The sequence below is a fragment of the Lepisosteus oculatus genome, chromosome 24, assembly GCF_040954835.1.
Source record: "Lepisosteus oculatus isolate fLepOcu1 chromosome 24, fLepOcu1.hap2, whole genome shotgun sequence".
Taxonomy (NCBI): Eukaryota; Metazoa; Chordata; class Actinopteri; order Semionotiformes; family Lepisosteidae; genus Lepisosteus; species Lepisosteus oculatus.
Window position 1 is genome coordinate 9,035,597 of NC_090719.1, and position 27,337 is coordinate 9,062,933.

A 27,337-nucleotide genomic window follows, 5' to 3' on the forward strand; every position below is an offset into this window, starting at 1 on the left:
TTTTAAATATCTTTTTTTTATTCAGGCTGAAATCATGGCTCACTGCTCTCTCTAGTGGTTATCAAGTTCCCAGCTCCTTTATGACATCTCAGCAGATCCATATTAGCTTCAGCATAAGCTTTACATTCTCTAGCAAGTAACTCTGGAAAAAGACACCCATAGTTTCTAGTGTTTTTTTCCATCTGTCTATTTTCTTATTTTTCTCATTATATCAACTCAGAAACTTCTTTACCAAGCCAAGTGCACTTCCCTTAACTCTTTGGCCTTATTGTATGTCTCTTGAATCACTTTGCACTTTGCAGACACTGCCTTGCCTCACAAAGGCAAAGGAAATTGAGGCTTAAATAACAAACCTTTTTTCCAGTACAATAACCATCAAGGATGAAATAAAAAGCATATGAAACAAAAATGGCAACCTTCTAGACAAAGACAGGGTACTGACTGATTTACTAAACAAGTATTTCAGTTAACAGGTGTTTACTAAGGAACAGAGGTTGCTTATTAGACAGAATTAGTATAGAAGAGGCAGAAGCGTTTTGAGTATTAGAAATAGATAATAAATAATCTCAAGATTAAGACATTCCCAGGGCCTGATGGTATCTTACCAATTGTGCTCAAGGAAATGACAGATATAATTCAGAAGTCATTGATATAACTCTTCCAACAGTACCTTAAGACAGAGGTAATAATAATAATAATTATAATTGCTTACACTTATATAGCGCTTTTCTGGACACTCCACTCAAAGTACTTTACAGGTAATGGGGACTCCCCTCCACCACCACCAATGTGCAGCATCCACCTGGATGATGCGACGGCAGCCATAGTGCGCCAGAACGCTCACCACACATCAGCTATCAGTGGGGAGGAAAGCAGAGTAATGTAGCCAATTCATAGATGGGGATTATTAGGAGGCCATGATTGGTAAGGGCCAATTGGAAATTTGGCCAGGACGCCGGGGTTACACCCCTACTCTTTTCGAGAAGCGCCCTGGGATTTTTAATGACCACAGAGAGTCAGGACCTCGGTTTTACGTCTCATCCAAAGGACGGCGCCTGTTTACAGTATAGTGTCCCCACCACTATACTGGGGCATTAGGACCCACATAGACCGCAGGTTGAGCGCCCCCTGCTGGCCCCACTAACACATCTTCCAGCAGCAACCTTAGTTTTTCCCAGGTATACCTGGAAAGGGTGGCAGTCCATTGCAGGGCACACACATATACAACAGGACCAATTTTCCCAGATGTCCATTAACCTACGCGTTTGTCTTTGGACAGTGGAAGGAAAACAGAGCATCTGGAGAAAACACATCTGAACACAGGGGGAACATATAACTGAAACTGAAGTCGGGGTACCAGTGCTCCTGGGCTAACCACTGCACCGCCATGCTTCGGATCGAACAGCAGCAGTTCTCCACAAATCGTTTCTCCCTGTCTTGCAGGAATTTTAATTAAGATACTGTATTTCATCGTCTGCCTGACCCCCAGAAAGTTATTTGAACCAAGTGAAAAGGTCGGGTACAAAGAGAACTAGGTAACATCCCAAAAGAAATGTGTGCGGAACCAGAATGAAATGTTTTAAAAGAGAAAGCTAACTGCTCTCAAGGAAAGGATAGAAACAAGGAAATCAAAAACTTGTGTTTTTATTAAATTACTAAAACAGAATGTAGGACAGCGTCTATATGTCTACCGTTTTTAATAAAGCAAAGCTCAGCACTTACATGAGCCAAACAAAGTACTAATCCCATAAGCCATTTTTTATTTTTTAAGGGGGGCATTAACGTATCAAAATTCACTTTAATCCACCAATGCTTAAAGCCGACCCTTCTCTTTTTATTAACCATGGAATTTTTAAGATTTGTGTTTCATTTAATAAACACTTCTAATACCCACTCCTGCTGTGCTTGTGTCACCTCATAAACTAATGCAGCTTTTAAAACTTCTAGTAATTACTTACTTGTAATTTAATGCCAGAGAGCAAACCCACTACAAAAAGCATGTAGCAGGTGGAAACAATAGCACCAAAATAGAATTGACAGGACTACAACAGACTGAAACTCAATTGTCGGGATTGTGCAAGAGGCAAGCAATTTTTTTAAAACAGCCAGCCAGACTTAAGGCTGCAATAATATATGCGCAGGAAGCATTTGCTGTAAATTAAATAAATGAGACAGAATAGGTCATCTTTATTAAAATTAAGGTTTACTGAGGCAAATATTTTTTCTCATCCCCGAGCACTCCAAAGAGAAGTAGCCTACAAGCTACTGTAATTTTGCTAAATTACAATCGAGGCAAAATATACATCTCTTATAATCACTATATAGAAATTCTGATTAATTTAACTTTTAATATTGTAACATTCCTTTACATAAATTGTATGTGACCCAAAATACAACATACTGTACTAACTAGGTCAATAAGAGCAAACGACTATTATGAAGCCTAAGAAGTATTTGATATAATTTTATGCTGACCTGCGTTACATGTATAACTTTAGCTTAACTTGATCTAGTGACTTCAAGAAAAGTCAATACGAAAACACTTGCCTCAATACAAGACACTTGTTTTCAATATAATCTCCCCTTACCTACTGTAATATACTGTACCAAAAGAAAACAAACCCCCCCTCCCAAAAAAGTGATATTATGTATTTCTATGTTGCAATATTCTTACATGCAGGGTTTAAAGTGCAAAGATGAATTGTGATACGGCTTTTACTTGAATTCATACCTCAGCAATATTAAAAACTCTCAAATGTGAGCTTTCACTGAAGACTGAATTAGTACACAGTGAAGCTGAGTACTTTAACATACCTTGATGGCTTCCAGATGCTGAGTATTGCTGGTCCTGCATTTTCGGTGGATTTCCCCCCTCGACTTTCTGCCCCTCTGACAGTAGCAGTCTGTTGAAGGAAACCTGTGGAAAGATTGTAAACACAACTCAGGACCCTTCCGGAGTAATATTACAAGAAGAACTGAACTATCATTCAAAAACCATGACAAAATGGATGCCTATCTTATAAGGTTTGCATTTTTCTTTTGTACTTCAAGAGTAGATAACCTATTTCATGATATATTGGATCACTTCAGGTCTTGACATTATATGTGTCCACATCTAAGTATTGTGATAATAGTGTGATGAAAGCATCAGGTACTTGAAACACAGGAGGAAAAATTTACAGCTGGCTTGTTGTTTGAAAAAGTTTGAAAAGATCAGAAAGAGGCCTGTATGTCAGAAACCAGTCAAGGTACAGAATAATACAATTAAGTAAAGAAACAACTGCGATTTTACCATCCTTATAACTTTCAATTTGGCCCCGACCAGCTCTATTGGTAGAGCATGAGATTTATAATCTCAGGGTAGCGGGATTGTGTCCAACGTCAGGCACCAGGTCCTCCATGTTGGAGGTTGGGCACAAGGCTAACAACCCTGTCCCGAAAAAAACTAACGTTATGGAAACAGCAACAGGATGTTGCTGCCCCTTCATGCTGGAAGGCATAATGGGCAAACATCCATCCATCCATAACTTTCAATTTACTGTGATATAACACAGTAGCAACACAGGAAAGCGAAGTAAATCACAGTAAAATCATTCAGGCATTCTCCAATTTTCTTTTAATTGAGGGTCACATGGGAACTGGAGACTATCCTGGCAAAAAACAACCACCAGGCAGAGTACACCCTGGATGGGACACCAGTCCATCGCAGGGCAGACACATAGCCACAAACACAGATGCGCACACACTCACACCTTGGGCCAATTTTCCCAGAAGCCAGTTAACCAACCAGTATAACTTTGGACTGGAGGACTGGAGGAAACACAGAAAAACAGAGCACCCGGCAAAAACTCACACAAACATGGGGAGAACAAACTCCAGACAGATAGCACCCGAGGTTTGGAACTGAACCCAGGTCAGCAACCACCCACTGCACCATGCCACCCATTTTGGTGAGCCACTCATTTTATTAGCGACCCAAAATGAGTTCTAAACCAGAACAGAACTGAATAAAGACTGTGGCTTCAGTTCCTGGAACAGTAGCTTCACTCGTCACTAATGATTGCCAGCGCCAGGACAGGCTCTGGTACCCTTGCAACCCTGTACTGGAGAAAGAGGTTAGAAAGATAGAGATGCTTCACCAAAACAAATACTAAATCATACTATAGTGTGTACCTGGCTGTGCCGCTATACACTCTGGGGCCTCTTCGCTCCAGGGCAGGTCCTCGCTGATGGAGGTGGAATCCCGGTCTCTTGGTTGTGCCGACGTCCCTCCCAGTGCCAAGGCGAGACTCCTGTTGTTCAGGGGCCCAGTGGGCTCTGCCACTGGGCGTCCTGTCAGGCCGCTCCCTGCGCCGAGGAGCGCAGCCTGCATCTCCACCCGGCTGCCCAGGGCTGCCGCCGCCTGTCTGAGGGCCTCCACTCGCCTGGCCTGTGCCTTCCTCGGGGAGGAGGCCAGGTCTACCAGTTTCAGGGGGCTGCCTCCCTCCATAGGCTGACCGCTTATCTTCAGCTTTTTCACTGCAGGTCTGGGAAAAGGGAAGTATTCATGACTTAATTGGACACTACGTTAACATGTGAATTGGAACTGCAACAGTTTCAAGTCATAAAACTCTTTTGAGTAACAGCTGGAAGAATTAATGTCTCAGAAAGAACACTGTTTCCCTAAGTGCAATTGGTACAATACTTCTAGCATCTTGAGCATTATGGCCATTACTGCCTCTTAGTTTTATATGAGCCAATATTAGGAAAAAGTCAATTAAAATCCACTTCCTTCATTATATAATAACCGGCTTTTCTGTGAGGTGAATAATACATCCTTGATAAAAAACAACTTAGCTTTTAATGAGGGAGGAAGTATTTATGGATAAACATTAAAAAGTGTTATCGTGTAATTATTAGATCACAAGTTCTGATCTTGCAGAAAGAGCTGGGGACTTCTGAGTGGTATAATAGAAGGGCATTTTTATTTCATAGGATATGCTGCCCTCTTCTGGCCATTCATGATATAATCCAGTAAAATGTGCAGGTTTCCGCCGTTCACTCGTCTACACAGTATGATAATAATTGCTTAGACTTATATAGCACTTTTCTGGACACTCAAAGACTTTATAGTAATGGGGACTCCCCTCCACCACCACCAATGTGCACCATCTACTTGTGACAGTAGCCAGAGTGCGCCGGTACACTCACCACACACCAGCTATCAGCGTGGAGGAAAACAGAATGATAAAGCCAATTCAGAGATGGGGATTATTAGGAGGCCATAATTGATAAAGGCCAATGGGAAATTTGACCAGGACACCAGTGTAACACCCCTACTCTTTTTGAGAAACGCCCTGGGATTTTTACTGACCATAGAGATTTATGACCTTGGTTTTATATCTCATTTGAAGGATGGCGCCTCTTTACAGTATAGTGTCCCCGTTACTATACTGAGGCATTAGGACCCACACAGAACACAGGGTGAGTGCCCTCTACTGGCCTCACTAACACCTCTTCCAGCAGCAACCTCAGTTGTTCCCAGGTGGTCTCCCATCCAGGTACTGACCAGGCTCACCTACAGTACTTAGCTTCAGCAGGTTGCCAGTTGTGAGTTGCAGGGGGAGATAGCCCTGTTATAGAACTCTTTGTTCTATAACAGAACAAAGACTTGGGCCATGTGCTTACCCATTACTCAAGAATTTTATTTCTTGTGAAATAAATATGGATTTGTGACACCCTTTTGCATTTACGTGCCAATAAGAGAAACTGGGAAGGAATGTACTGTTTAGTTGGACATGATTCACATGCCTTCAGCTGTTTGATTGTAAAACAGTAAATAAAGCTCTGATTGAATTTTAGATTCAGTGTCATCATCAACGCTGGTGTTCACAAACAATAAAAATGATTAATTGCTATTATATAAAGTTTTTCATCACAAGGGATCCCAAAGCATTTAACACATAGGAGGGGACCCAGATGGACAGGATTATTTAATTATTTAAGTACAGGAGCAGCAACTGAACTACTTTGCACAGCTTCCTTGTCCTTGTGTGAGCCATGCATTTTTATCATACTGTAAAACCCACAAAGACATTCTAAGGTAATGGGTAGAATTGATTTAGATTAGACTGTACATCAGCTTAGTGGAATACTTGCTATATGCATTTGGTAACTTATATTACGAAACACAAATTAAGTTACTGCTACTTAATCATTGCTACTGCAATCATTGGACTTAACTGTGACTTTGTACGTAGCCCTTGACATTCTTTATTAATCACTCATACAAACCGACTTGTTGACCCTTACTGGGCTTCATCATCATTGCATAGTTCTATGCTGGTCACTGAAAGTTGTTAATATGCACCTGGTAAAAAAACCCATTCAGGATCATGGAGTTTTCCAAAGAAAGCAGCAGCAGCTATGAATGATATCACAACTGCCATGACATTCAGAGCAATGAAAATGAATAATATCGATACATTCCATAATTCACGGTGACAACTACTTGCAATAAAAAAAATGTTATAACCACGCTTGGTGTTTCTTTCACATTTTATCTTTACTTTTATCTGGCAGTGTTCAATTTTCTGAGGCACTGGCGTTTATTCTAGTTTAGTTCTTGGTCCTTTAACTAAACAAATATTTAGCTTAACTGGTCATGCTAAATAGTGTTTCCCTGGAGCAGCTAATGATTTAACTAATACTAAAGCAGGGATAAGAACATAAAAATTGTTACCAATTATAGAAGGCAATTCGGCCATTCCAGCCTATTCAGTAGATGGTACAGTACCTACAGCACGTGATCAAACGGTCTCATCCAGCTGTTTCTCAACAGAATCTAGCGAACAGGCTTCAAAGCTGAAGAGCTTGTTTCATACACCCACAAACCCTTGGGTAAAGAAGTACAGTACCTCCTATTCTATGGTTTAAATACACTTTCCCATCGTTTGCACTTGTGTCCCTTGGTTTGCGATTAATTCTGAAGAGGAACACTGAACTGAGTTTGCAATTGCCTTTCAGGATTTTGAATACTGTGATCAAGTCTCCTAAAATGGCATGAAATCATGGCATTAGGGCACTGCCATAGTCAACACGATTGAATCTGTATGGAGAGCCATATAATATATATATATATTGGCCTAACTGAAGTGGCTTAACACATTTTTCCACTACCGGACTAGTGAGCCCCCAGGACTGCAGTCACACACCCCTGATTTAAAGGTACAGATGAAACCTGGAGAGCTGTGCCTGTGAAAGACTGGATTTGAACGGCCTTTCTTTCCTGGAGAGATGAAAATAAAACAGGACAGTAAGCTCTCACCTTCTTTTCTGCTGTGGCTCTCCGGATTTCTTCACGTTCTGCTCTCTCTCACCTGGACCCAAAGAAGCAGGCTCTTCTTTCTGAAAAACAAAATAGAAATGCCTAGGTCCTGTATTTCTGCAAAGACTGAAACCTCTATCAAAGCCTGCTCAGTCTTGACGGGGCCAGTTAAAAGTAATGATGAAATATGACAACAGTACAGTAAGTACTGTATATATGTATAACGCTGAAGGTTATTGTAGAATGCCAATACTGTATTAAGTAACATTTCATTTTTACACAAAAGCTGTTGTTACGTGACTTGGCAAATGCTTTTATCCAAAAGCAACTTACATTTGCACTCATTAGTACATTTTAATGGAACATCCTGGGTGAAGCACATTGCTCTAGTGTACAATAGCAACATCCCATATGGTATTTAAACCCACAACATTCTAGTTAATTCCAAATTCTTACTCAAACTCCACTTTTTTAATTTACAGGGCATTATATAGACACTCTATATCTTAATTCCATTACGATTTCTGTATTTACTGCATTTTTGTATCCCATTGAAGTCTCCAAATATAACAATTACTTCACAGTAAGAGCAATGATCATATAATAAATATAATAAAGGTGAATAAGTGAAAATGTATCAAATATATCAGTAGATAAATCAATACCATCAGGACCACTCATCATTAACTGAAGCTTCTGTGTCAAGATGTCATAATAATAAGGTATCACTAATCATCCATAGAACAAAATAAGAGTTCTTTGACAGGTCTGCGATGTATGATTGCTACTAGAAATATTGTTGGATAAGGATGGACAGGAACGCTGCTAACCAGGCAGTAGAAGTTCAAGTAGGTACAGTAGCTGCATTAGCTTTAACAGGCTGCAAAGGAACAACTAAAGGTTTATTCCATGCTGTAAAGAAAAGAAAAGAGCCGCAACGTTTCGGCCCTCTTCAGGTGTGAGGGAGAGAGGAAAACAGGCAGTTGACAGACCATGGGAGGGCAAAGATAGGAGTGGGGAGAAGGCGGGAGCAGGAGAGAAGCAGTATCGACACTCGGGCGGTGTGAGGTCAAGAGGTGAAGAGAGGTACAACGGGCAAGTGAATAGAGAGGATTAGAAGGAAATGAATTTGTCGTTTAAAGAAGGGGGAAGGTGTGATGTTAATTTCAGGTTGTGTCAAACACACTGCCCTGTGTTCACAGACCTTGCAGGAGCTTGTGGGCCTGTTTCTCTCCTTTACTCCACGATCCCGGTGGCTTCTTTGAGCCTTGTGCAAGGCTTCCTGCTGCTTCCTCAGTACCTCCTGCATCATATTCTTCCTCCTCTCCTTTTCTCTCAGAGCTTCCTGTTTCTCCTGCTGTGCCTTCCTCCTCCGCGCTCTCTCCTGCTGCCCCATGAAGGCCTGCACTTCCTCTGCCCTGCGGCTCCCGGATACCGCGGGGCGCCGTACGCCCACATTTTCCTTTCCACCAGATAGGTTCCTACAAAGGGCAGAGGTGGGTGACGCCGAGTCAGGGCTCCTCAGGGTTCTCAGTGGGGTGAGGGGGTCATTACTGAGGGAGGTGGGACCAGCAGAAAAAGTGCTTCCTTGGGGAGAGGAGGAGCTGTTGGAGATGCCATGACGTGTGTGTAAAGAGGAGGCGCTTGATGATTTGGGAACACTCTTTAGAGGTGCTGGTCTCTCCTTGGAGATAGAAGAGGTCCTGCCGGAGGGGGAGGGGCACTTTTCCAAGAGGGTCTTTGAGTTGAGATTTTCTGAAGGGGTGTGGCCTTCTCTACCGAACGTTTGACTATTTGGGGGAGCCGAAAGTTTTCCATTGGAAATGACATCAAATGGGCTACGTTTTTGTTCTCCTGGAAACTTCACCCCTTGCGTTTTTCCACATGGGAACTGAGCGTCTGGAAAAAAAAAAGAAAAGCAACCATGTTAGACTGAAAATGTCAATGTCAGCAATGTAAAACATACCTGCATATCATAGCAGAACATATTTTGAACAAAAAATTAGTTCTGCATTGAAGCAACACTTTTCTGGCCTACAATTACTTTTACTGACTAATAATGAGGAATGGCAGTTCAGAGAGCTTAGTGTTGCTACCACAACTACTGCTACAGTATTTACAGCTACAACTGCTGTTTACAATAACGCTAATTATTAATTACATTTTGCCATGCAGTGACACGGAGGGATCACTTGCCTCTTGTCCAGGGAGGGGCGCTGTTTTCTCGCTGTGTTTCAGGGTGCTGTCGAGGGGGTCCGAGGATCTGCATCACCAGACGCTGGGCGTCCTTCCAGGCCGACACCCCCGGAGCGCGGCTTGCTGTGCGGAGACACATGGAGACGTCTGCAGTGCACTGCTTGCCTGTGGAATCCCAGCTGTGAACTTACATTCTACCCCTACGACATCAGACCTTCGGGAGCCACACAGCCATGGACCTCTGTAGTTCTGTCAGGGTGATTGGGTACTTGGTCACTTTTCTGACTAAGGCACTTCTAGGAAGAGTTTGGGTGGTTCCATATTCCATTGCCTTATGATGAACCTGACTGCACCCCTGGGAACTTTCAACACTGGGGATATATTTTTATACTCCCCAGGATCTGTGCCTCTTCATAATTCTTGTACAGACAGCCCCTGGTCGAGTTTCTGCTCTGTCAACTGAGGGACAGGTGTATATAGACAAGTGTATTTCTTCTGAAATCATGTCAACCAATTGCACTGACCACAGGTGGTCTCCATTCAAGTTTTGGAGTGGTTTCACAAGGAAAATGAGATGTGCCTTGGATCAATTTGGACTGGTATAGCAAAAAGGCCGAATATTGATCAATCACGTATTTTACAAAACATATAAAAAAACATTTTGTTAAACATTAACAATCACATAAATGTATTTCTATTTGAGTTTGTAACATCACAAAATGTGAAAGGGGGTGAGTCATTTATAGTATGAAGGTACTGTAAACAGTACAACTTGAAATTTGAAAATATTTCCATCAATACTTCAGTGTACTTATGACAGTGTCATAAGTCATACTTATGACAGTGTCATAAGTCACAGGTACTCAAAACATATGCATAGAGATTTTCTAAGCACAGTGGCCATCTAACTGTAATCCGTGCTTTGGACTGATCACAAACACTGCATTAAGGAAAATTAGAGAATAATTTTCCGTATGCCACCTCTCTTTATATTATGAGCTGTTATGCATTATTTTTATTATTATTCTATTAGTTCTCTGGTCTTCTGTGCAAAACAGATATAGCCTGTTGACTAGGTCATTATTGTAGAATAGAATGTATTCTGAAATGACTTATCTGCTAAACAGATTATTATGTAATGGTATCAAATAAACAGCCTGGGCTTCTACTAAACAATATCGCAGTGGGATTTTTCTAAAAATGGTGATGATTATTAAAATAGCCAGATAAGGATTCCCTGTTGACACCCTTGACAAGTATTAATACAGATATTTTACACTAATGCAAGACATCTGTTTTGCCTGGTGGTGACATGAAGACATTATGACTAACTGAAGAACGTCAGAGGTGACCTTTGAATTCATCCATCTCCTCCAGCCCTGACTGACCCTGCTTGGAGGACATGAATGATGGGTGATCTCAGGAGATTCAATGAGCTCCACCCTACTGCCTGAGCCTACATGGGGTCACTGTGATAGTTTGTCAAATATTCAATGCTCTTGCACCCAGTTCCTATGATATATGATAAAACACAGTATTCATCAAAATAGGCCTCACCTTGGACTGCCTCTTGGTGCCTAGTTGCCAAATGAACAGTTGTCACAGATTGATGTAAAAGGGTAAAATGAATAAGAACACATCTTTACAGAATTCTACTACAGACTACGAAATGAGGATAAAGAAGTATCATAAGTGTGGCTTTGCTCAGCAGAGTGCTATTTGCATTTTCTCTAAAATACTGATCTATCTGTTAAAAATCAGGAAACGGTACAGTACACATCAGGAGATGCTGCTTACCACTGATATTAAACTTATTGGAATACTGTGACGACGGTATTCCACATTTGCGAACATGGAATCATCGATTTATATTATTCTCTTTCTTTTCATTACGGATCGAAAATAAATGTGTTCTGTTGCAGTGGATTGTCAAGATTGAACATGTTTGCTTCGTTAAAAGCCTAGTCTTTCAGCAAAATTTGTAACAGTGGAGAAATAATACACTGCTTTCACGAGGGCTATTAGGACTATTTCTGTTGAGGGAATATACTTTTTAGAGTAAAGATGAAACAGTACCTGGCTTTGCATTGCTGATCCTCAAACAGGAAGGATTTGTGATAGCATTCTTTTTTAGAGGCACAGGTCCCACAGTTTTGTCTGCTGTCTCCTGACCCCCTGGAGACAGAGAGGCATAAGTGAGAGACATACTGTACAAGCCATACAGATGTCTAGCAGGTCCAGCAGTTCAGGAAATGAGCAGGTTATTAGAAAGTTCCTTCTGATCCTCTGTCAGTGACTGTAAAAGATTTCCTTCTTTTGGATGAGATGCCAAACCAAGGTTCTGCTCTGCATGACTCTTTAGCAATTATCTGCTTAGTGAATATATTTCAACAGTATAATTACTATTCTATCAGGCTTGTGGTATTACAATAGAAGCTACTTGGAAACTGGACATTATAAAATGGCATTAAGTGCAGTTCAAGGATTTAAAGCAATGAAGGCATGATTCTAGGGCATGAACACTTACTTTCAACAAGATGTTGCCAAAAGAAGCTGTTTTATTTTTGTAGTACTAATTATAAGCTCAGGTTAGTTCAGAAATAGTTCACGTCTGATTATTAGACACTGTGTTTGTCTTGAAGTAACAGTACAGATATTGAAAAGTCTTTCCTGGTAGTCTTTTAAGCATACAAAGTGGTTTTCTGTTTTGTTCCATGTCTCAATAAATTGTATACTAGTACTAGAAAATGCCACATAGCATAGTTTAGCATTACTAATTCTTCTTGCAAGTAATCCATCATCTCTTAACCCTACATCAAACTATATTAATACTGCCTTATAAATGCATCACCTTTTCTAGAAACAATCAATACTGGCCTAAGAATTGATTGGAACTCCGTGGCTAAAAAGCTAGCTAGCTCAGCAATGACCTGTCAATCTGCGAGGTCCATATTTCAGTGTAGACAACTTATCACTAAATAGAGGTTTCTCCAATCTGTCCGTTTTCTCCCTCCCTGTACTTAATCCTGATGAGACAGCAAATGAACCATGAAAAGTAAAATGAGGCCATCTGAGAATGTTGTGCTCTAAAGCTACAGTTATCCTCCACAACTCTAGTTATCCAAGTAAATTGTGAAAGTTTCCAAGTAGAAATCTAACAATTGGACGGTGTAATTGCATTTATGTTTATGACTCACATTTCATGAAAAGGCTCAGAATCTTCCAAAAGAAAATGCTTTCTGATCTACATTATCATTTGATTTGCACCAACACAGATTAGGCATCTAATTGTAAACGTTTTTTTTTACTTGTTTTTGTTTAAGAACCTCCTGTCTTTGTAAATGTTATTACTCCTGTGTTAGTATTGTATTTATTTAGATGCTTGATTAATAGCTCTCCTCTGAAGACTCAAGACCCAACTGGGAACAGCACTACTGTAACTTAATGTTAGTGAAAAACATATGATGAAAGATAGATATATTTTCTAAGACAGTGCGTTTTATTGTCTTCTGGTGTAGTCTCTTTCAGAAATAAAACTGATAAAACAAAAAGCTACAAAAAAATTGTAGTAAACGGCTCCTGCCCAAACACTTTGACTGGTCATACACAACAACTACCCATAATTCCAGATGTTTATGGGGTAACTATAGCTACAGCTGTTTTTTTATCATTTTTCACCTTTGCAATGCCCTCAATCCAAATATCACAGTGTGTGAATGAAGACTGAAGGCTAATCATACAAAAGAAAGCCACCGCCTTTTTTTTAATTAAACAGCTTTTGCAATAAAAGGCACAATATGACACTGTAGTTTTCTGGAAGCCTGCTTCCTGTTCTTGAAGACAGATAAATTGTCAACATCTTCCTTTCTCACTGGCTTTCCTGGCATTACTCCATTTCCTAGTGTTTTTCTGACCCCTGTGACATCCAGGCTGCTTACTGACCTCTATAGGCTGGCAGACGAGGCGCAAAAGCGACCTTCCGGACTTTCCTAACAAGAGGGCCTCTCTGGGTGACCACAGGTGTATGAATTGGGCCTTCATCTCCCTCCCCATTCCGGTGCTTCAGCTTCTGTTGGCAGATCCGCTGCTGGAGGCGGTCAAGAGTGCGACCTCTGGGTGACCCTGCCTTCAGGAGCTGTCTGCGGCGGTCTTGTGTGAGCGAGGAGAGGGACAAGGCGCTATTCCTTGGATTCCATGATTCCTGTCCCAGGCTTGGGCCCTGGCTGCCCTGGCTCTCCCTGGATTTCTGCGCCTGGTTCTTGTGTAAGATCTCACCGCTGTCAAGAAGTGAGACATCATACCAGGATGTAAGTAAAAGTACAGCAGCTGGGATAGCATTGACAAGCTGCATGGGTATACCGGCTTCCAAAAGCTTGGAAATATCAAACCATTAACAATTATTCATTTATTTTCATAACATTTAAGGTCCTGGGTTAGCTTAATCCATTTTTTGCTATGTGAAACATTCCACTGAGCAATGTATTGTCTGTTGATGGACCACTGGGTGGCAGTCTTGCCTCATGACCAGAATTTCCAAATCAATGTCTTTGTAAGGTGACCTTTGACTCCATGCTGTAGAAGCTCTGTCCTTTGGATAAGACGTGGAACAGTGGTCCTGACTACTGTACTTGTGTATTATAGCACCTATAGCACTGTTCATAAGAGCAAGTGTGCTAAGCCCAGTATCTAGGATACATTCCAAGTTGGGCATTTACAAGCTGGTCCCCCAAATTTAAATTTAAATAACCCCCAGCCCTCCACAGGCCTTTTGTGCCTGGGATGGACATGCCCTTAAACGTCTTGTACAATCTTGGAAAATATAGACAATATAGGCCTGTTCCAGGGTTCAAATTCAAGGTTAACCTTTGGGCATCATACCTTAAACATTAGATTTTTTACACATCCTTTTCAGTGCAGAACAGAAAAAGTATCCAAAACAATGAAACAAATAACAAATGCTCATCATTTTCTTTCATTACAAGTCAAATTTTTTTCAGTGCTTTTCCAATATGTTTACTACTAAAAAACAAAATTCTGCAAGAGGATTAATACAGTTCCTCACAGTTTTCCTAGCTAAAAACCAGAAAAATATGACAAAGGAATACATTTTCCATTATTATCATAGGTTCTCTAACTCTGTCTGGTAGTTTCTTTGATCTCCACTTGATAGACATATAGACAAACAAAGGAAGAGACATCGCCTTTAGGCAGCATTAAACATCCACTAAATTTCTAATGGTCAGATTTCACTGAGGGAGCAAAACACTCAGCTAATCTATTGGAGTTTTTTTTGGACCTGACTGTGATCACTGAAAAGTCGCTATGTCTCAGCAACAGTATTGTGCACTTGACAAATTCCTTGTGAAGAAAGATGTGAAGACGGGGGTTTGAATTTAATCTTTTCTGTAGGGGGTTTAGACTTCCAAGTCACAAGCTGGGGTTTATGGCAGGAAAGAGGGTTAACTGATAAGGATTGCAGATGCCAGCTAGGAACCCCCCTGGGTGTAATGTTAAACTGACCATTTGCCCAGAACATCGTAAACTGGCCAAATACCATGAACCCCCCTCTCTACCATCAGACCGAGTGACGTCAGAAACGGAGAAGAAAACACTATATAACCCAAAAGTTTGTAACAGTACGTTGAACAATACTTCGGTTTTGTTGTTTCTTGCGGGAAACAAGACTTCGGCTTTATTGTTCCTTGCATGCAATAAACTCATCTGTTTCACTTCATCTCGGGATCAAGAACCTTATTTCTTCTGTTACAACAAATTTGGCGTAGTCGGCAGGATGCTCCAGAAGGCGCAGAACTTCCCATCGGCAGGAGAGACGGTCAGCGCGCACATAACTAAGAGGTAAGGACTCCTCTTTTATTTAAAAGTCCCGACTCTCTCTGACCGATTGGGAAATCTCTGCTCCCTGCGAGAATCGCCCGAGATGACGGAGTAAACGTGAGTTTCTGAATTCCTCTGGCCCGGGGAAGGCACCGGTGTATGTAATGGGTTGTTTGCTGTAAGCCCAGAATTTGGTCTGGCAGGGGTTCCGCGGTATTGTGTACAGGCGTTCGAAGCTGGTGTATGCCTTAATTGCGCGTGGAGTTTTGAACGGGTTTTGGACCCTTACCGTGAAGTCAGGACTGGTGTGGGTCTTAATTGCACCCGGAGTTCTGAAGCTCAGAACTGGTTTGGGTCTTAATTGCACCCGGAGTTCTGAGGCTCTGAATCGGTGTGGGCCTTAATTGCGCCCGGGGTTCTAGAGCAAGTGGTGCATTAAATGCACGTAGTTCAGGACTGGTGTGGGTCTTAGTTGCACCCGGAGTTCTGAAGGTCAGAACTGGTGTGGGTCTTAATTGCACCCGGAGTTCTGTGGCTCGGGATCGGTGTGGGCCTTAATTGCGCCCGGGGTTCTGGAGCTGAGTGGTGCATTAAATGCACGTATAATCCAGGATTGGTGTGGGCTTTAATTACGCCCGGGGTCCTGAGATTAGCTACGCCTTGATCGTGCACAGATTGGCGTGGCGTGGTTTTTTTTTGTTTTAAAGGAAGCAGGAGTGGAGGAGATATATGTATGTATGTTTTTGGTGTTTTCCTTGTTTGTGAAATACATATACACACGCACGACACTAACATAAACACACCTCATAATAAAAGAGCAAAGCATTAAGTAGCAGGATTTAAAGGACGTTGAGACCCGAGAATCGCCCTGATTGAGCTCAGTGCGTAAGTCCACCCCGGGGCAAAAGCAGCGATGCTGGCGTTCTGGGGATGGTGAATTACTGATCAAGAAAGGGGGTTTTCGAGGTCTCGTTTCTTACCTGTGAACAGTGCGGTGTAAATCCTCTCTAAAGTCTCTGAGAGGTATTTAGATCCGGAGGTAACAGACGCCCTTGGCTGAATGAGTGCAGTAATGCACAGGTTTTTCCAAGTGAAAACATCCCCCTACTGAATGAGCTGTTACCTCACACACGACAAAAGTAAATCTTAAAGAGACTGAACATGTGCGCTAACTGATGGTTTGAGAAAGTGGTGGAAGGGTCCGTTTAAATATCGGAAAAGTGTAAGTTGACGGAAAAGAAGGAGAAAAATATGGAAAAAGCTGAGTTTGTCAGAGGGAATTTGGGGCGAAGACGCCTGTAAAGAAAGCATATATGAGTATTGATTGGCAAAAGCACAAGCATGTAGCTCCCACCCTGGTGCACGGCCGGCACCAGTGGTGGCAGATACATGACGAAAAAGAAAGAAATTGGGATGTGACTTAAAAGTGTGTTTACGGGGAAAATAAATACCCGAAAAAAAAAAATACTTTACTCACTACGAAAGAGTATGGGAAAAAAAAGCTAAAAGAGGCAGTACAGGAGAATGAGAAACGAATTAGGAATTAACTCCTGGTCACGCTGCACTGGTAAATGTGCTGCAGCTAGCGGCTAAGTTATGTCCTGCTCTCCCACAGGGGAACAAACAGGCAGGAAACGAAAATAATTGGGATCAATTCCCTCAGTGGCCATATGGAGAAGGGGGGTCTGATTGGGATAACACTTGGTATGAGTGTGATAAAGACGGATCAGGGTCTCCCCTGTTAGAGGGAGGGCGCCCGCAGGTCTGTACTCTCACTCGAAGTGGGAAAGGACTTGATGTAGCAGGGGCTGGTGCCGTTGATGACGGCGCCACTCTAACACTGTCTCGCACCCCGTCGAGGGGGTCTGCAATCGCACCTACCTTCCCTGATTTCCCCCATACGATCAAATCCAAAACCGTAAGATATTGACCGGTGGGCTAAAGTACCGCACCCGAAATTAGAAATGCAGCGAACCTGGAGTGCGCTTCAGGAATTAAAAGGATTCATGTAAAAGTAAAACAAGAATATAGCACATTGTATTACGAAGAGAAAAATATATTCTCGATGTGTATGTGTGTTTTATGAATTTGTGTGCCGGCATGTATGTGTGTAACTGTGAGTTTTGGTCTACTAAATGACGGTGTGAGTGTGTTTAGCCAGCGGGACTGGCTAGAGACGTAACTAAAGAGACTTGACGAAAATCAACTTAAGGAGATTGGAAAATATAAGAGCGTATAAGTACAGTACAGGTGGACGTAAAAGTAGTTAAACAGTTTTTGTATTATTATAAATTATTATAAATTGTAATTTATACAATTAGTTGTAATAGTGGAAACAATTTGGTTTTATTCGAATGTCTCGAGACCAGACATGCTGAAACGCTGTAGGTTTAGAATCGAGACTGGGGAGAATAACGTCTTGTGAGAAAATCTGTTTACCTAACGATTAGATCCTGTAAATCCCTTGTAGCCTCCCTAAGTCTGTCCCAGTCCAGTGGATAAAAATGTACTGTTAATGGAGTGTTGGTTTCTCTGTTAGGGGATACTGGAGCACTACTGTCCTGCTTGTTTCACTCCTCTGTTCAACAGTGTACTATAGAGCAATGTATATGGGAAGATGGCAGGAGGCCACAGGAGTATTGGGACAGCAAGTTTTACTTGCCGAGTACCAGATTTTAATGGGTGGTTTGATCCCAGATCTATTGGGTTGAAATATTATGCATTACAAAGAATGACTATGCAGAACAGGGTATCACGTGGCTTCAACTGGCTGTGATCACTCAGTATGTTGATGGTATTCTGAGTGCTTCCCCTGACGAGGAAACCCACAAGTCTGAGTTGCTTCAGCTTTAGAGTGTCTAATAGAAGCAGTTATGATAAGGCCCTTTTGTGTCTAGCATTGTGGAATTTTAACAGGGCCTGGGTAATATGTTTTTTGCAGGGTGAGCACAACTCTTAACAGATCTGCTTAAGGGGGGAGTGCAGTACAAGGACAAGATTGCCTTGGTTCCTGCAGCAAAAGCCGCCTTTAATAATTTGAAACAAGTTCTCTTACAGGTGCTGAGACTGGGGTTTCCTCAGAGGGATCAACCATTCCTTTGTATTATTGCAAGTAGCTGACAGAGGCCACCCAAGGAGCCCGCGAGCAGGTCCTGGAGGCGTGGGGACCACCACCTGAAGGAGGGCACGACCTCATCCCAGGAGAGTGGGTGTGGATCAGGAAATTTCCTTCACAGGTTCTCCAGCCCAGGTGGGACGGACCCTACCAGATCCTGTTGACAACCGAGTCTGCGGTTCGAGTGGAAGGAAAAGATCGCTGGATCCACGCGCCACACTGCCGACGAGCCTCATCCCCATTTACAGACCCAGAATGAAATAATTTCTGTCAATAATGATAATTGTTGCTGTAGAACTATGTTCCGCAGGGATTAATGATCATCTCTCCCACAAAGGAGAACATGGAATTAATTCCTTTTTAGGCCTCTCCTATCTGACAGCTAAGAAAACCAACCAAAGTGCCTGCTGGGTGTGTGCCGCATTACCCAAATATGTACAGGGAGGACTTCCTATGGGAGCCATTACTTGGCGTCGCGAGGAAGTCATAGGCATGATCATTTGGAGGGATAATTTAGGAGATTTTAATATGACAAACTATGGGGGGTTGCCATAATACGACTTTAACCTGCACAACATTACAATATCTACAGGAGCGAGGCTTAGAGCCCACGAGTTTCACAGGCTCTTACGCTCCTAAATATAACAGAAGCCATACACCACCATACCTGACTCTCAATAAGGAACGTGAGGGAAACATATGTTTTCAGCACACTAATTGGTCTGCACTTGGTTGGATGGAGTCGTTGCAACCTTACCAGCGCTGCAAATATATCCACCTCTACCTCCCAAATTCCAGGATGGGATCGGCACACCCCACAATTCGGTATAAGCTTCTTATTTTCAGAGGCATGGGGAGCGCCAAACGGAACATATTTCATTTGTGGAAAACGAGCCTACCCATGGTTGCCAGCCCAGTGGTCTGGCTCATGTTATTTAGGATATGTGGTTCCTCATATCCGTGTTCAAACCCACAGCCCCTTCGGACCTAAACACAGACCACAAAGAAAATTGGCTGATTGGGAATATTATTTAGGTATAATATTTCCACAAGCCGGCATGAACTTTCTGAGTCGAGAGTTAATTCAAATGGCCTCGACTTTAGAAGAATTAGCAAAGTCTACCTCATCTAGTCTGAAGGCTGTTAATGATGAGATGGTAGCCCTCAGAACAGTGGCCATGCAGAACCGACTAGCTTTAGATTATGTACTGGCGGCCCAAGGAGGAACTTGTGCAGTAATTGGCACTGAATGCTGCACATATATTCCTGATAATTCTGAGCACATCTCAGATCTGGCCCAACACATTTACAATGAGGGACAGAAATATCAGGACTATTATACTGAAAATTGGGGAATTGGGTTTTGGGTAAAGTCTGTGTTTGGGGCCTGGGGTGGAACCTTTTTATAGTGTTTATCTGTAGGAGTAGTATTGTTTATATGTATAATTGTAATCATCACGTGCACAAAAACATGTATCACATCTTGCCATAACCGTGGAACGTACAATGTCATGGCAATACATACCTGTTCGCCAAGAAAGGAAAGATCTGCCCTGACATTGTATGTATAAAAATAGGCTACACTGACGTATGCCATATTTTATAAGGGGGGAATGAAGAAAGATGTGAAGACGGGGGTTTGAATTTAATCTTTTCTGTAGGGGGTTTAGACTTCCAAGTCACAAGCTGGGGTTTATGGCAGGAAAGAGGGTTAACTGATAAGGATTGCAGATGCCAGCTAGGAACCCCCCTGGGTGTAATGTTAAACTGACCATTTGCCCAGAACATCGTAAACTGGCCAAATACCATGAACCCCCCTCTCTACCATCAGACCGAGTGACGTCAGAAACGGAGAAGAAAACACTATATAACCCAAAAGTTTGTAACAGTACGTTGAACAATACTTCGGTTTTGTTGTTTCTTGCGGGAAACAAGACTTCGGCTTTATTGTTCCTTGCATGCAATAAACTCATCTGTTTCACTTCATCTCGGGATCAAGAACCTTATTTCTTCTGTTACAACACTTGTTTTTCCACAGTAAGGATGGGGGGTTTTGGATATTTTGATAAGTTTGTGCTATTGTAATATTTTCCCTGTAAAAAACACAAACTCGCAATCATTTGTTCATTAACAACATTGTGCATACTGCACCATCAGAAAACGTATATAATTTACATTACGTAATTACATATTGAAGTAGAGGTTATTTTGTGACTTATGATATATAGTTTGTATCATAACCCATTCTACTGATGCAACCGGATAAGCCTCCACCTGTCCTCTAAACTCATCTATTACCATAACAAAAAGATCAGGATGAAAATCTATCCCACCCATGTTCGGTTATCCACCTCTTATGAGATTTAGGACACGAGATGACTGTGCTCCCTGCTCAGTCATCAAGTCTTCTCTGTTGTCTCTAGTGTTCCCTGGCTCCATGCTTGCTTTGCTGTTCTCCCTCAGCTTCGACTCCTCTTTACTCGGACTACATCTCTGGATGACACCTGTTTTTTTGCCTGCCATCCTGTGTACCAACACTGCTTGTTTGACCATGCTTTGACTGACTTTTTTCTGCTCCGATCCCTTTCGATTTGTTATCAGATTGTGCCCTTAAGGGCGCTCCAGCTCGTTCACTTTTTAGTTGATTTTGTGCACCTACTCCCTCTTCCTGTCTCCCCACAAAATCCAGACGCTCACTCTGTTCCGGGATCTGCATTGGTTTCCTGAACCATCCAAGTCCGGGACCTGGAGCACTTGGTTCCATTCCCCCTTCCCGGATCCCGCTCCGGCTTTTAACTTTGTCTTGTTCGTCTTGGATTGATCACCCGGCTCTGGACATTTGCCTCACCACGGATTTCCCTGTGGACTCCCTTTTGGACTGTTTGCCCTGGACCACACACACCCCGCCCTATTCGTCTACCAGCCCTGTTCCTCGTCTCTTCCCTGTGTGTGTTCAATCCTTTCCGGATTGTGTCATCTGCATAGGGTCCTGAAAGACGCTTCGTATCTTCTTCACTACCACCAACTTGCTGCACCTTGCTGGGCTCGAGCCTGTGTTTGGATTCAGCCTCTGGTCTACTTACCAGGTCAGTGCACAGTTCCTGCAGTCTGTTTGTTGCGCTGCATTTTGATTTGGCTGCTAAACCTTTATGAAAGCGACTGGCAGGGCAGTATATTTTCACATTCTTGTGGTCAGTTTCCGCTTCATTCATATTTTTAAATACTAGTTTCACTGCTGTGAAAACAAATTTAGCAGCTGGAATTAGATGATATGGGAGATCAGCATTGTCCTGCAGTTATCCATGAGGGGAATGTAGAGGTAATAGGAGAAACAGTTTCTCACTTCTCCACCTGATGTGCTCTGTAGTGGGGCTGCTGGTGCTTGACACCTGTCTTGTGCTGTACTTTAGTGGTGGGTGAAGTGGGTCCCTCCTACTGTATGTATAAGTACTTGGAAATTAAAATGCAAATGCAAGAAATTACTATTGTTGTTGTAAGTTTTGAAGTCTGCCATGACCTTTTCTATAAAAACAGAAAGAGAGTAGACACAGGTGCACAGCATTGTGGGAACTGAACTCATGATATGAGCAAACAGCACCAACATCTACAGCCGAGGCCAAGGAAGAAATTCTTTACCTGAGAAAAGACCAGTCTGCTGTTTCTGGATTTGTAGCAATATCCAGGCTACTCCTTTCTGCGCCAAGATATCCATCCATCTCTGGGGAACTTTCTGAATGGAATGTAAAACAATCTTCAGCACCTCTGTTGCTGAAACCTTTTTCCAGTGTCACACAAATACAATACGCAGCATTAAAAACTGTGCTAGGGTTGTGTGAAAGTGAAATGGTGTGTTCCTAATTGGAATCCAACAGGTCTGACTAACAATTAAACAGGACTGACTAACAATTAAACAGATTTATTCTCAAGTCACATTTTAAGTACCATTAACACAAAGATAATGACACACATAAGGAATCTCATTACTGGTTAGATATCACACACAGGGATCTTCAGGTATTTCCACGTTTTCTATGTTGAAAGAGCAAGGTATTTGGTTTCATTTGGTGGTGTAAAAATGATTGAAACACAGGTCTTAGACTGTCACCACAACAGTATATCACTCCCTTAAGGTGGTCTTCATCACTTTAAACCATTGTATTTTTACCAAAATAACTATTATTCCCTTACTCTAAACTCAATTATCATTTTTCTCCTGTATACACTCACTCCTGCATTGACAAATATTATCGTTATTATATTGTTCTTATTATTACTAATACTATTGTTATTATTAATAACCGCGGGATACAAACTGGAAACCTTCCAGTGACAGAGCCACCGCACCACCCCAATATAGCTTCATAACTTAAGATGTTACTTTATCATTTCTTGATTATTAGGAGTGCAACCGTAGTGAAGTGTTCCAGAACATGTATTTAATTGATATATTAAGAAACGATTGTATTTCAAATGCATTTTTGGATCAGATCAGAATAACCTTGGAATACCTTTCTGTGTCTCCAGTTCTCTTGCTCCCATCAGTGCTCTGGGCTCCTCTGTCACCCTGTCCTGTAAACCCAGACCGTCCTCAACTAAATGGAGCTGAAAGCAGTAGAGGGAGAGGAGATCAGTTGGCTGCATCAGAAAAAAAAAATCACACGAGGCTTTTAAGACCTCTGATATCTGTAAATAGACACACAGGGTGAACAGTAATACACTGGCTAATTGGTGAAATTGGCAGTCATTCTCACATGTATGTGATTAAAGGAATGTTTGATACAAACAGTAAAAGCCTTTCAAATAGAAGATACAGTATTTGTATTATTACAGCAGCGGTATTGCAGTAAAGTCTCCTTTTACATTACGTATTCAAGGAATTTTGAATTTTTTAATGTGTCCAGACCCCTTGAACCAGGGTCATCCCCTCTGAAATAATGGTGAAATTTGGATTTTGACACTCACCATCTCGGATTGCTCTGAAATGATTTATATAGTTGGAGAGAGAGAGAAGCATCCCTGTAATGTTTTTGTGTAAAAATGTGGTCTGTTCAGTTTGGTCTGTGGAAAATGTAGCTAGTTGATGGCACCGAAAATGGTTGGATTCACAAAATATTCAGTATAATTTCCAGCATCCAATTTGTACCACGCTCTTCCCTGAAAATGATTAGGACACGAGGAATACAAATAAATGGTCAAACGTCACCCATGGGACCCCCCACCCCACCCCTCACCCATCCAAATGAACATCTTGTAACATCAGTTTCTATGAAGGACAAGCAGTAGAGCTGCAGCTTGGATGATTGTGTCTTCAACCTTTCTCATTTACTCCCAGAAAAAACGTTGATGGTCTTTTTCTTTTTCTCCAGCACAGATTTATGAAAATGTTGTGAAATGTCACATTATAGAGATAATACCAATTTCTGACCATGGGGTGCCACTGTTCCTAAGTGAGAAAAGGTGAAAGATAAAAAATGTCCTCAAATGTTTTTAAAGCTTTACCTTCAAGAGATGATGACTTTGACATGTAGAGTAAAGAAGGTCAGGAATTTGATTTTGTCAGCTAGTGATGTAAAATTTGACAATTTGGGGAAAACAAACTTTTTTTCATGGCTACTCTTTGTTTTACTTTTTTTCTCTTCAGGGCATCCTCTATCACACTACGAAGAGCAGTCATAAACTTCTCTGTCTCTAACTAAACAAATTATTTCTGACCAATCTAAGATGGTGGGTGTCATAGTATGTGATTTGACATGGAGTGACCCAGCACCTTGTTTTGTCTGGGGCCTGTCACATTTGTTTCTAGACTTACAGCATACTCTGGAGTACCCCAAGGAAAGAAACCAGAACAGAAGAAGAGAGAGCTAGTGTTCGGCTGATTGTTGCAGAAGAATACAGACCAGCAAAGCACGATCCATATAGACTCTGAGAGCACGAGGAAAGACGGGTTCTCTGCTGTATTTAGATCACTTGGTGAATAAACACTGAGCTCACCTTGATCCTTGCTTCCTTCAGCATCTCCCATGCACATTCCACATCTAAGGGAAAATAAACACCTCTTTTAGAAAATTCCCCTCACGGCACTAAACAAAATATTTCCAACACACACATTGCATTACTCAGCCCAACGTGTTTTCCCACATCTATTTAAACCACTACCTGCTCTAGAGCTGAAGGCTAAAGATTCTTCAGTCAATCTGAATATTTAGCTGTGTAATTAAATTACCAATTTAAATAAATAATTTAAATCATGGTGGATCATGATGGGAAATATAAACACACAGGAAGCAGAAGGGAGTTGTACTTGTTTTCTTACTGTGATCAAGAGAGCAGAGAAGGGGATTTCCAAGACCTCTGAGGTTTTTACAAACTGCACAAGAAAAGCCAAGTCTGCAGAGCTGCAGGGAGATGACATTTCACTAAGCATTGAAGGAGTGATGATTCGTTAAAGCACACGTGGATCTAGGAAAGAAAATTATACTTTAAAAGCAGGATTCAAACTGCCCAGAAAAAAAAAATGTATTTTCACATCATTTTGATTCAGGCGTGTATATAACACTCACCCTCCATTTTAGATGAGCCTGCCATATCCAAAAACCCAATCTGATTATGACGTTCTTCTGATCTTCAAGTGTTTTTTTCTAAGCCTGTATAACTAAAGAAAATAGAAAAAACAGCATTCTGTTGCTGTTGCAAATGGATGACAAACATTACTTGTTTGTCGTGGCTGAAAATTATATATCTTAAAACTTCAGCACAAAAACATACTTCTGCAAAACTCAAGTTTCTTATTTGACAAATTAAAGTTCCACATCGCTCTCGTCAATAAAAGAGAGGATTGCGGTGTACAAACTACACCGCTAGATGGAGTGAGAGCCCATAGCTTTTCGGCCGTTTAAAAGTTCAGTTCTTTACTGTTTCTTAAGGTACGGTTTGTGGTCGTAACAACAGCAGGCTGTAAATATTTTAGCATAGTACATAAAAAACTGAACATCAACTATCATGGCATTCAGGGTCAGACAGACCACTGGAAAAAGCTGAATAAGAGAAGCATTTTCAAAGTAATTTAATTGCTAACAAATTCTAATTAAATGCATAGAAAAAATAGATTGAAATTTCCAGTTATTTGAAAACGTTCCTAAACGGTTTACAGCGACGTTCTTTGTATATCCAAATCATTTCTGCAACCGCTCCGCAAACGTTTCTGAACAAACTAATAAAATGCTCTTTAATAAATGTCAGTCACAAACCATCGTTACCATAGTTATTATTCAAGAAAAACTACTTCCACTACTGGTTTACCATCACTCTTCGTAGAATAACCCCATTACAGTTTATTTACCTGTTAAAATGTTTCTAGCGATACCTTTCCTCTGTTAAGGCGTTTGAACTCAACAGAATCAACTGCAGAGGTAATGATAACATGTACTGTACTGCTGTGGCCCCGCCTGACTTCAGCGAGTGTAACAGCTATTGGCGCTCTAAGCAGCGCCAAAAAAAAGGGCCATTTCTGTTAAAGCCTAAAGGAATGCATTGCATTCGCTCAACTATGCAAAAATGATCGAAGGACTGTAAAATTAAAAAGTAACAACGCTTTAGGAAATCTAAGGCGCTTGCAGGTCGCCTTGCTGTTGCAGTAGCTTGAATAATTGCTATTGAATAAGACCCAGTGTCCCAGTTTTTATTTGCATTGACACTACAGAAAACAAGACATGTAAATGACAAAAGAACAGTTCATCACAATCCTCTAATTCTTTTAACAGAACGTATGTTCTCGTATAAAAGTTATTAAATTATTTTATCATACACAATGTCAATCTAAGCATGTCAGACTCAAGGAAATTTAATCAATCTGTTTCCTTCTATTCTTGGATATGCAACGGCAACTTTAATTGCTTTTATTTTACTATCATGTTCGGTTTAGGTGTCCAATCCGTTGAGTGCTGCATCCCAGAAAGCACCATTTCTGCAAGGTGTGTTTTATTGTTGAGGCTCTCCGTCTCTGTGCAGTTTCATGATCTTTTGTGCTGATATTCCGAATGTAGTGCTGCACGACGTCACTGTTGAACCTGCGGACATTTTTGACGCAATTGTAGCAATTTTCCAGGCGTCACATGCGGGGCGTTCTTTTAATGCCTCACCTGCTCCGCTGTCCGAATAAATCGACAGTAGAACTTTAATAGAGACCTGCTTGCAAATACAGATTTTTTAAGCACTTTCCAAATGAAACCAAGGATAAACAAAACTGCATGTTAAAAGCAATGATAAAAATGTGTTCAAGCAAATTTCTGACGGGTTTGGACAATGAATCGCACAAGCGTGACATTGTACTAGAAAAAGCTCTATCACCCTTGACAGGCAATCTGAACAGAGAGCCACCAGGTCAGACATTCAAGTGGGAGTTACCACCTAACCCTCACTAATTCCTTAATTAGCCCCATATGAGAATGTTAACTGATTACAGTATATTGCTGGTGAGAGGGGTTTGTCCAAAATCACAGATCCAACTCCCACTAGCACTGTGCATGCTATAAAAACTAACCCTTGATTAACATGATTTTCACAAACACCACTCACCAATAACCTCATCCATTCACAATCACCATCTTGTGAGCCTAGAGGACTCTAGAAGCAGGTTGGCTGAAATTGCAGGTTTCGGTGGTGCCTGGACCAATGAGAACCTTAAGCTCCAGCCTGTTGTACAGTGTGTCAGTGCAGGTGGCACTGCAGAGGAGTTGCAGTTATTTTCAAGCAACAGAATCCTGACATAGTGAAGTCTATGTAGAACCTCAACAGGCCCAATAAGGAAGGCATTGCAGTCCTTGATCTCCGTTCACAAAGAAAGGAAAGTAAATGTTATGAATGAGATCAAGCTGTTCGACCTGTCA

General features: G+C 41.5%; 1 protein-coding gene and 1 non-coding gene across 2 annotated transcripts in view; both read right to left on the bottom strand.

The window, feature by feature from the left end:
* Nucleotides 1-9,199, bottom strand: part of LOC107079851 (centrosome-associated protein 350) — a 49,153-nt gene extending 39,954 nt beyond the window's left edge. Inside the window, exons 1-4 of the mRNA XM_069183405.1 lie at nucleotides 8,511-9,199; nucleotides 7,307-7,386; nucleotides 4,174-4,526; nucleotides 2,815-2,917 (exon numbers count right to left, since the gene is read on the bottom strand). Of these exons, the coding sequence (XP_069039506.1) occupies nucleotides 2,815-2,917; nucleotides 4,174-4,526; nucleotides 7,307-7,386; nucleotides 8,511-8,702 (728 nt within the window). The 5' untranslated portion in view covers nucleotides 8,703-9,199. The remainder of the gene's footprint in view (nucleotides 1-2,814; nucleotides 2,918-4,173; nucleotides 4,527-7,306; nucleotides 7,387-8,510) is intronic.
* Nucleotides 9,200-12,453: 3,254 nt separating this feature from the next.
* Nucleotides 12,454-26,121, bottom strand: LOC107079853 (uncharacterized). Its single transcript, XR_011183518.1, has 8 exons — nucleotides 25,792-26,121; nucleotides 25,013-25,104; nucleotides 24,766-24,911; nucleotides 24,444-24,487; nucleotides 22,961-23,054; nucleotides 22,089-22,182; nucleotides 13,445-13,779; nucleotides 12,454-12,528 (listed from the first exon to the last, which is right to left on the bottom strand). It is a non-coding gene; the product is annotated as an uncharacterized protein (transcript).
* Between the last annotated feature and the right edge of the window lie 1,216 nt (nucleotides 26,122-27,337).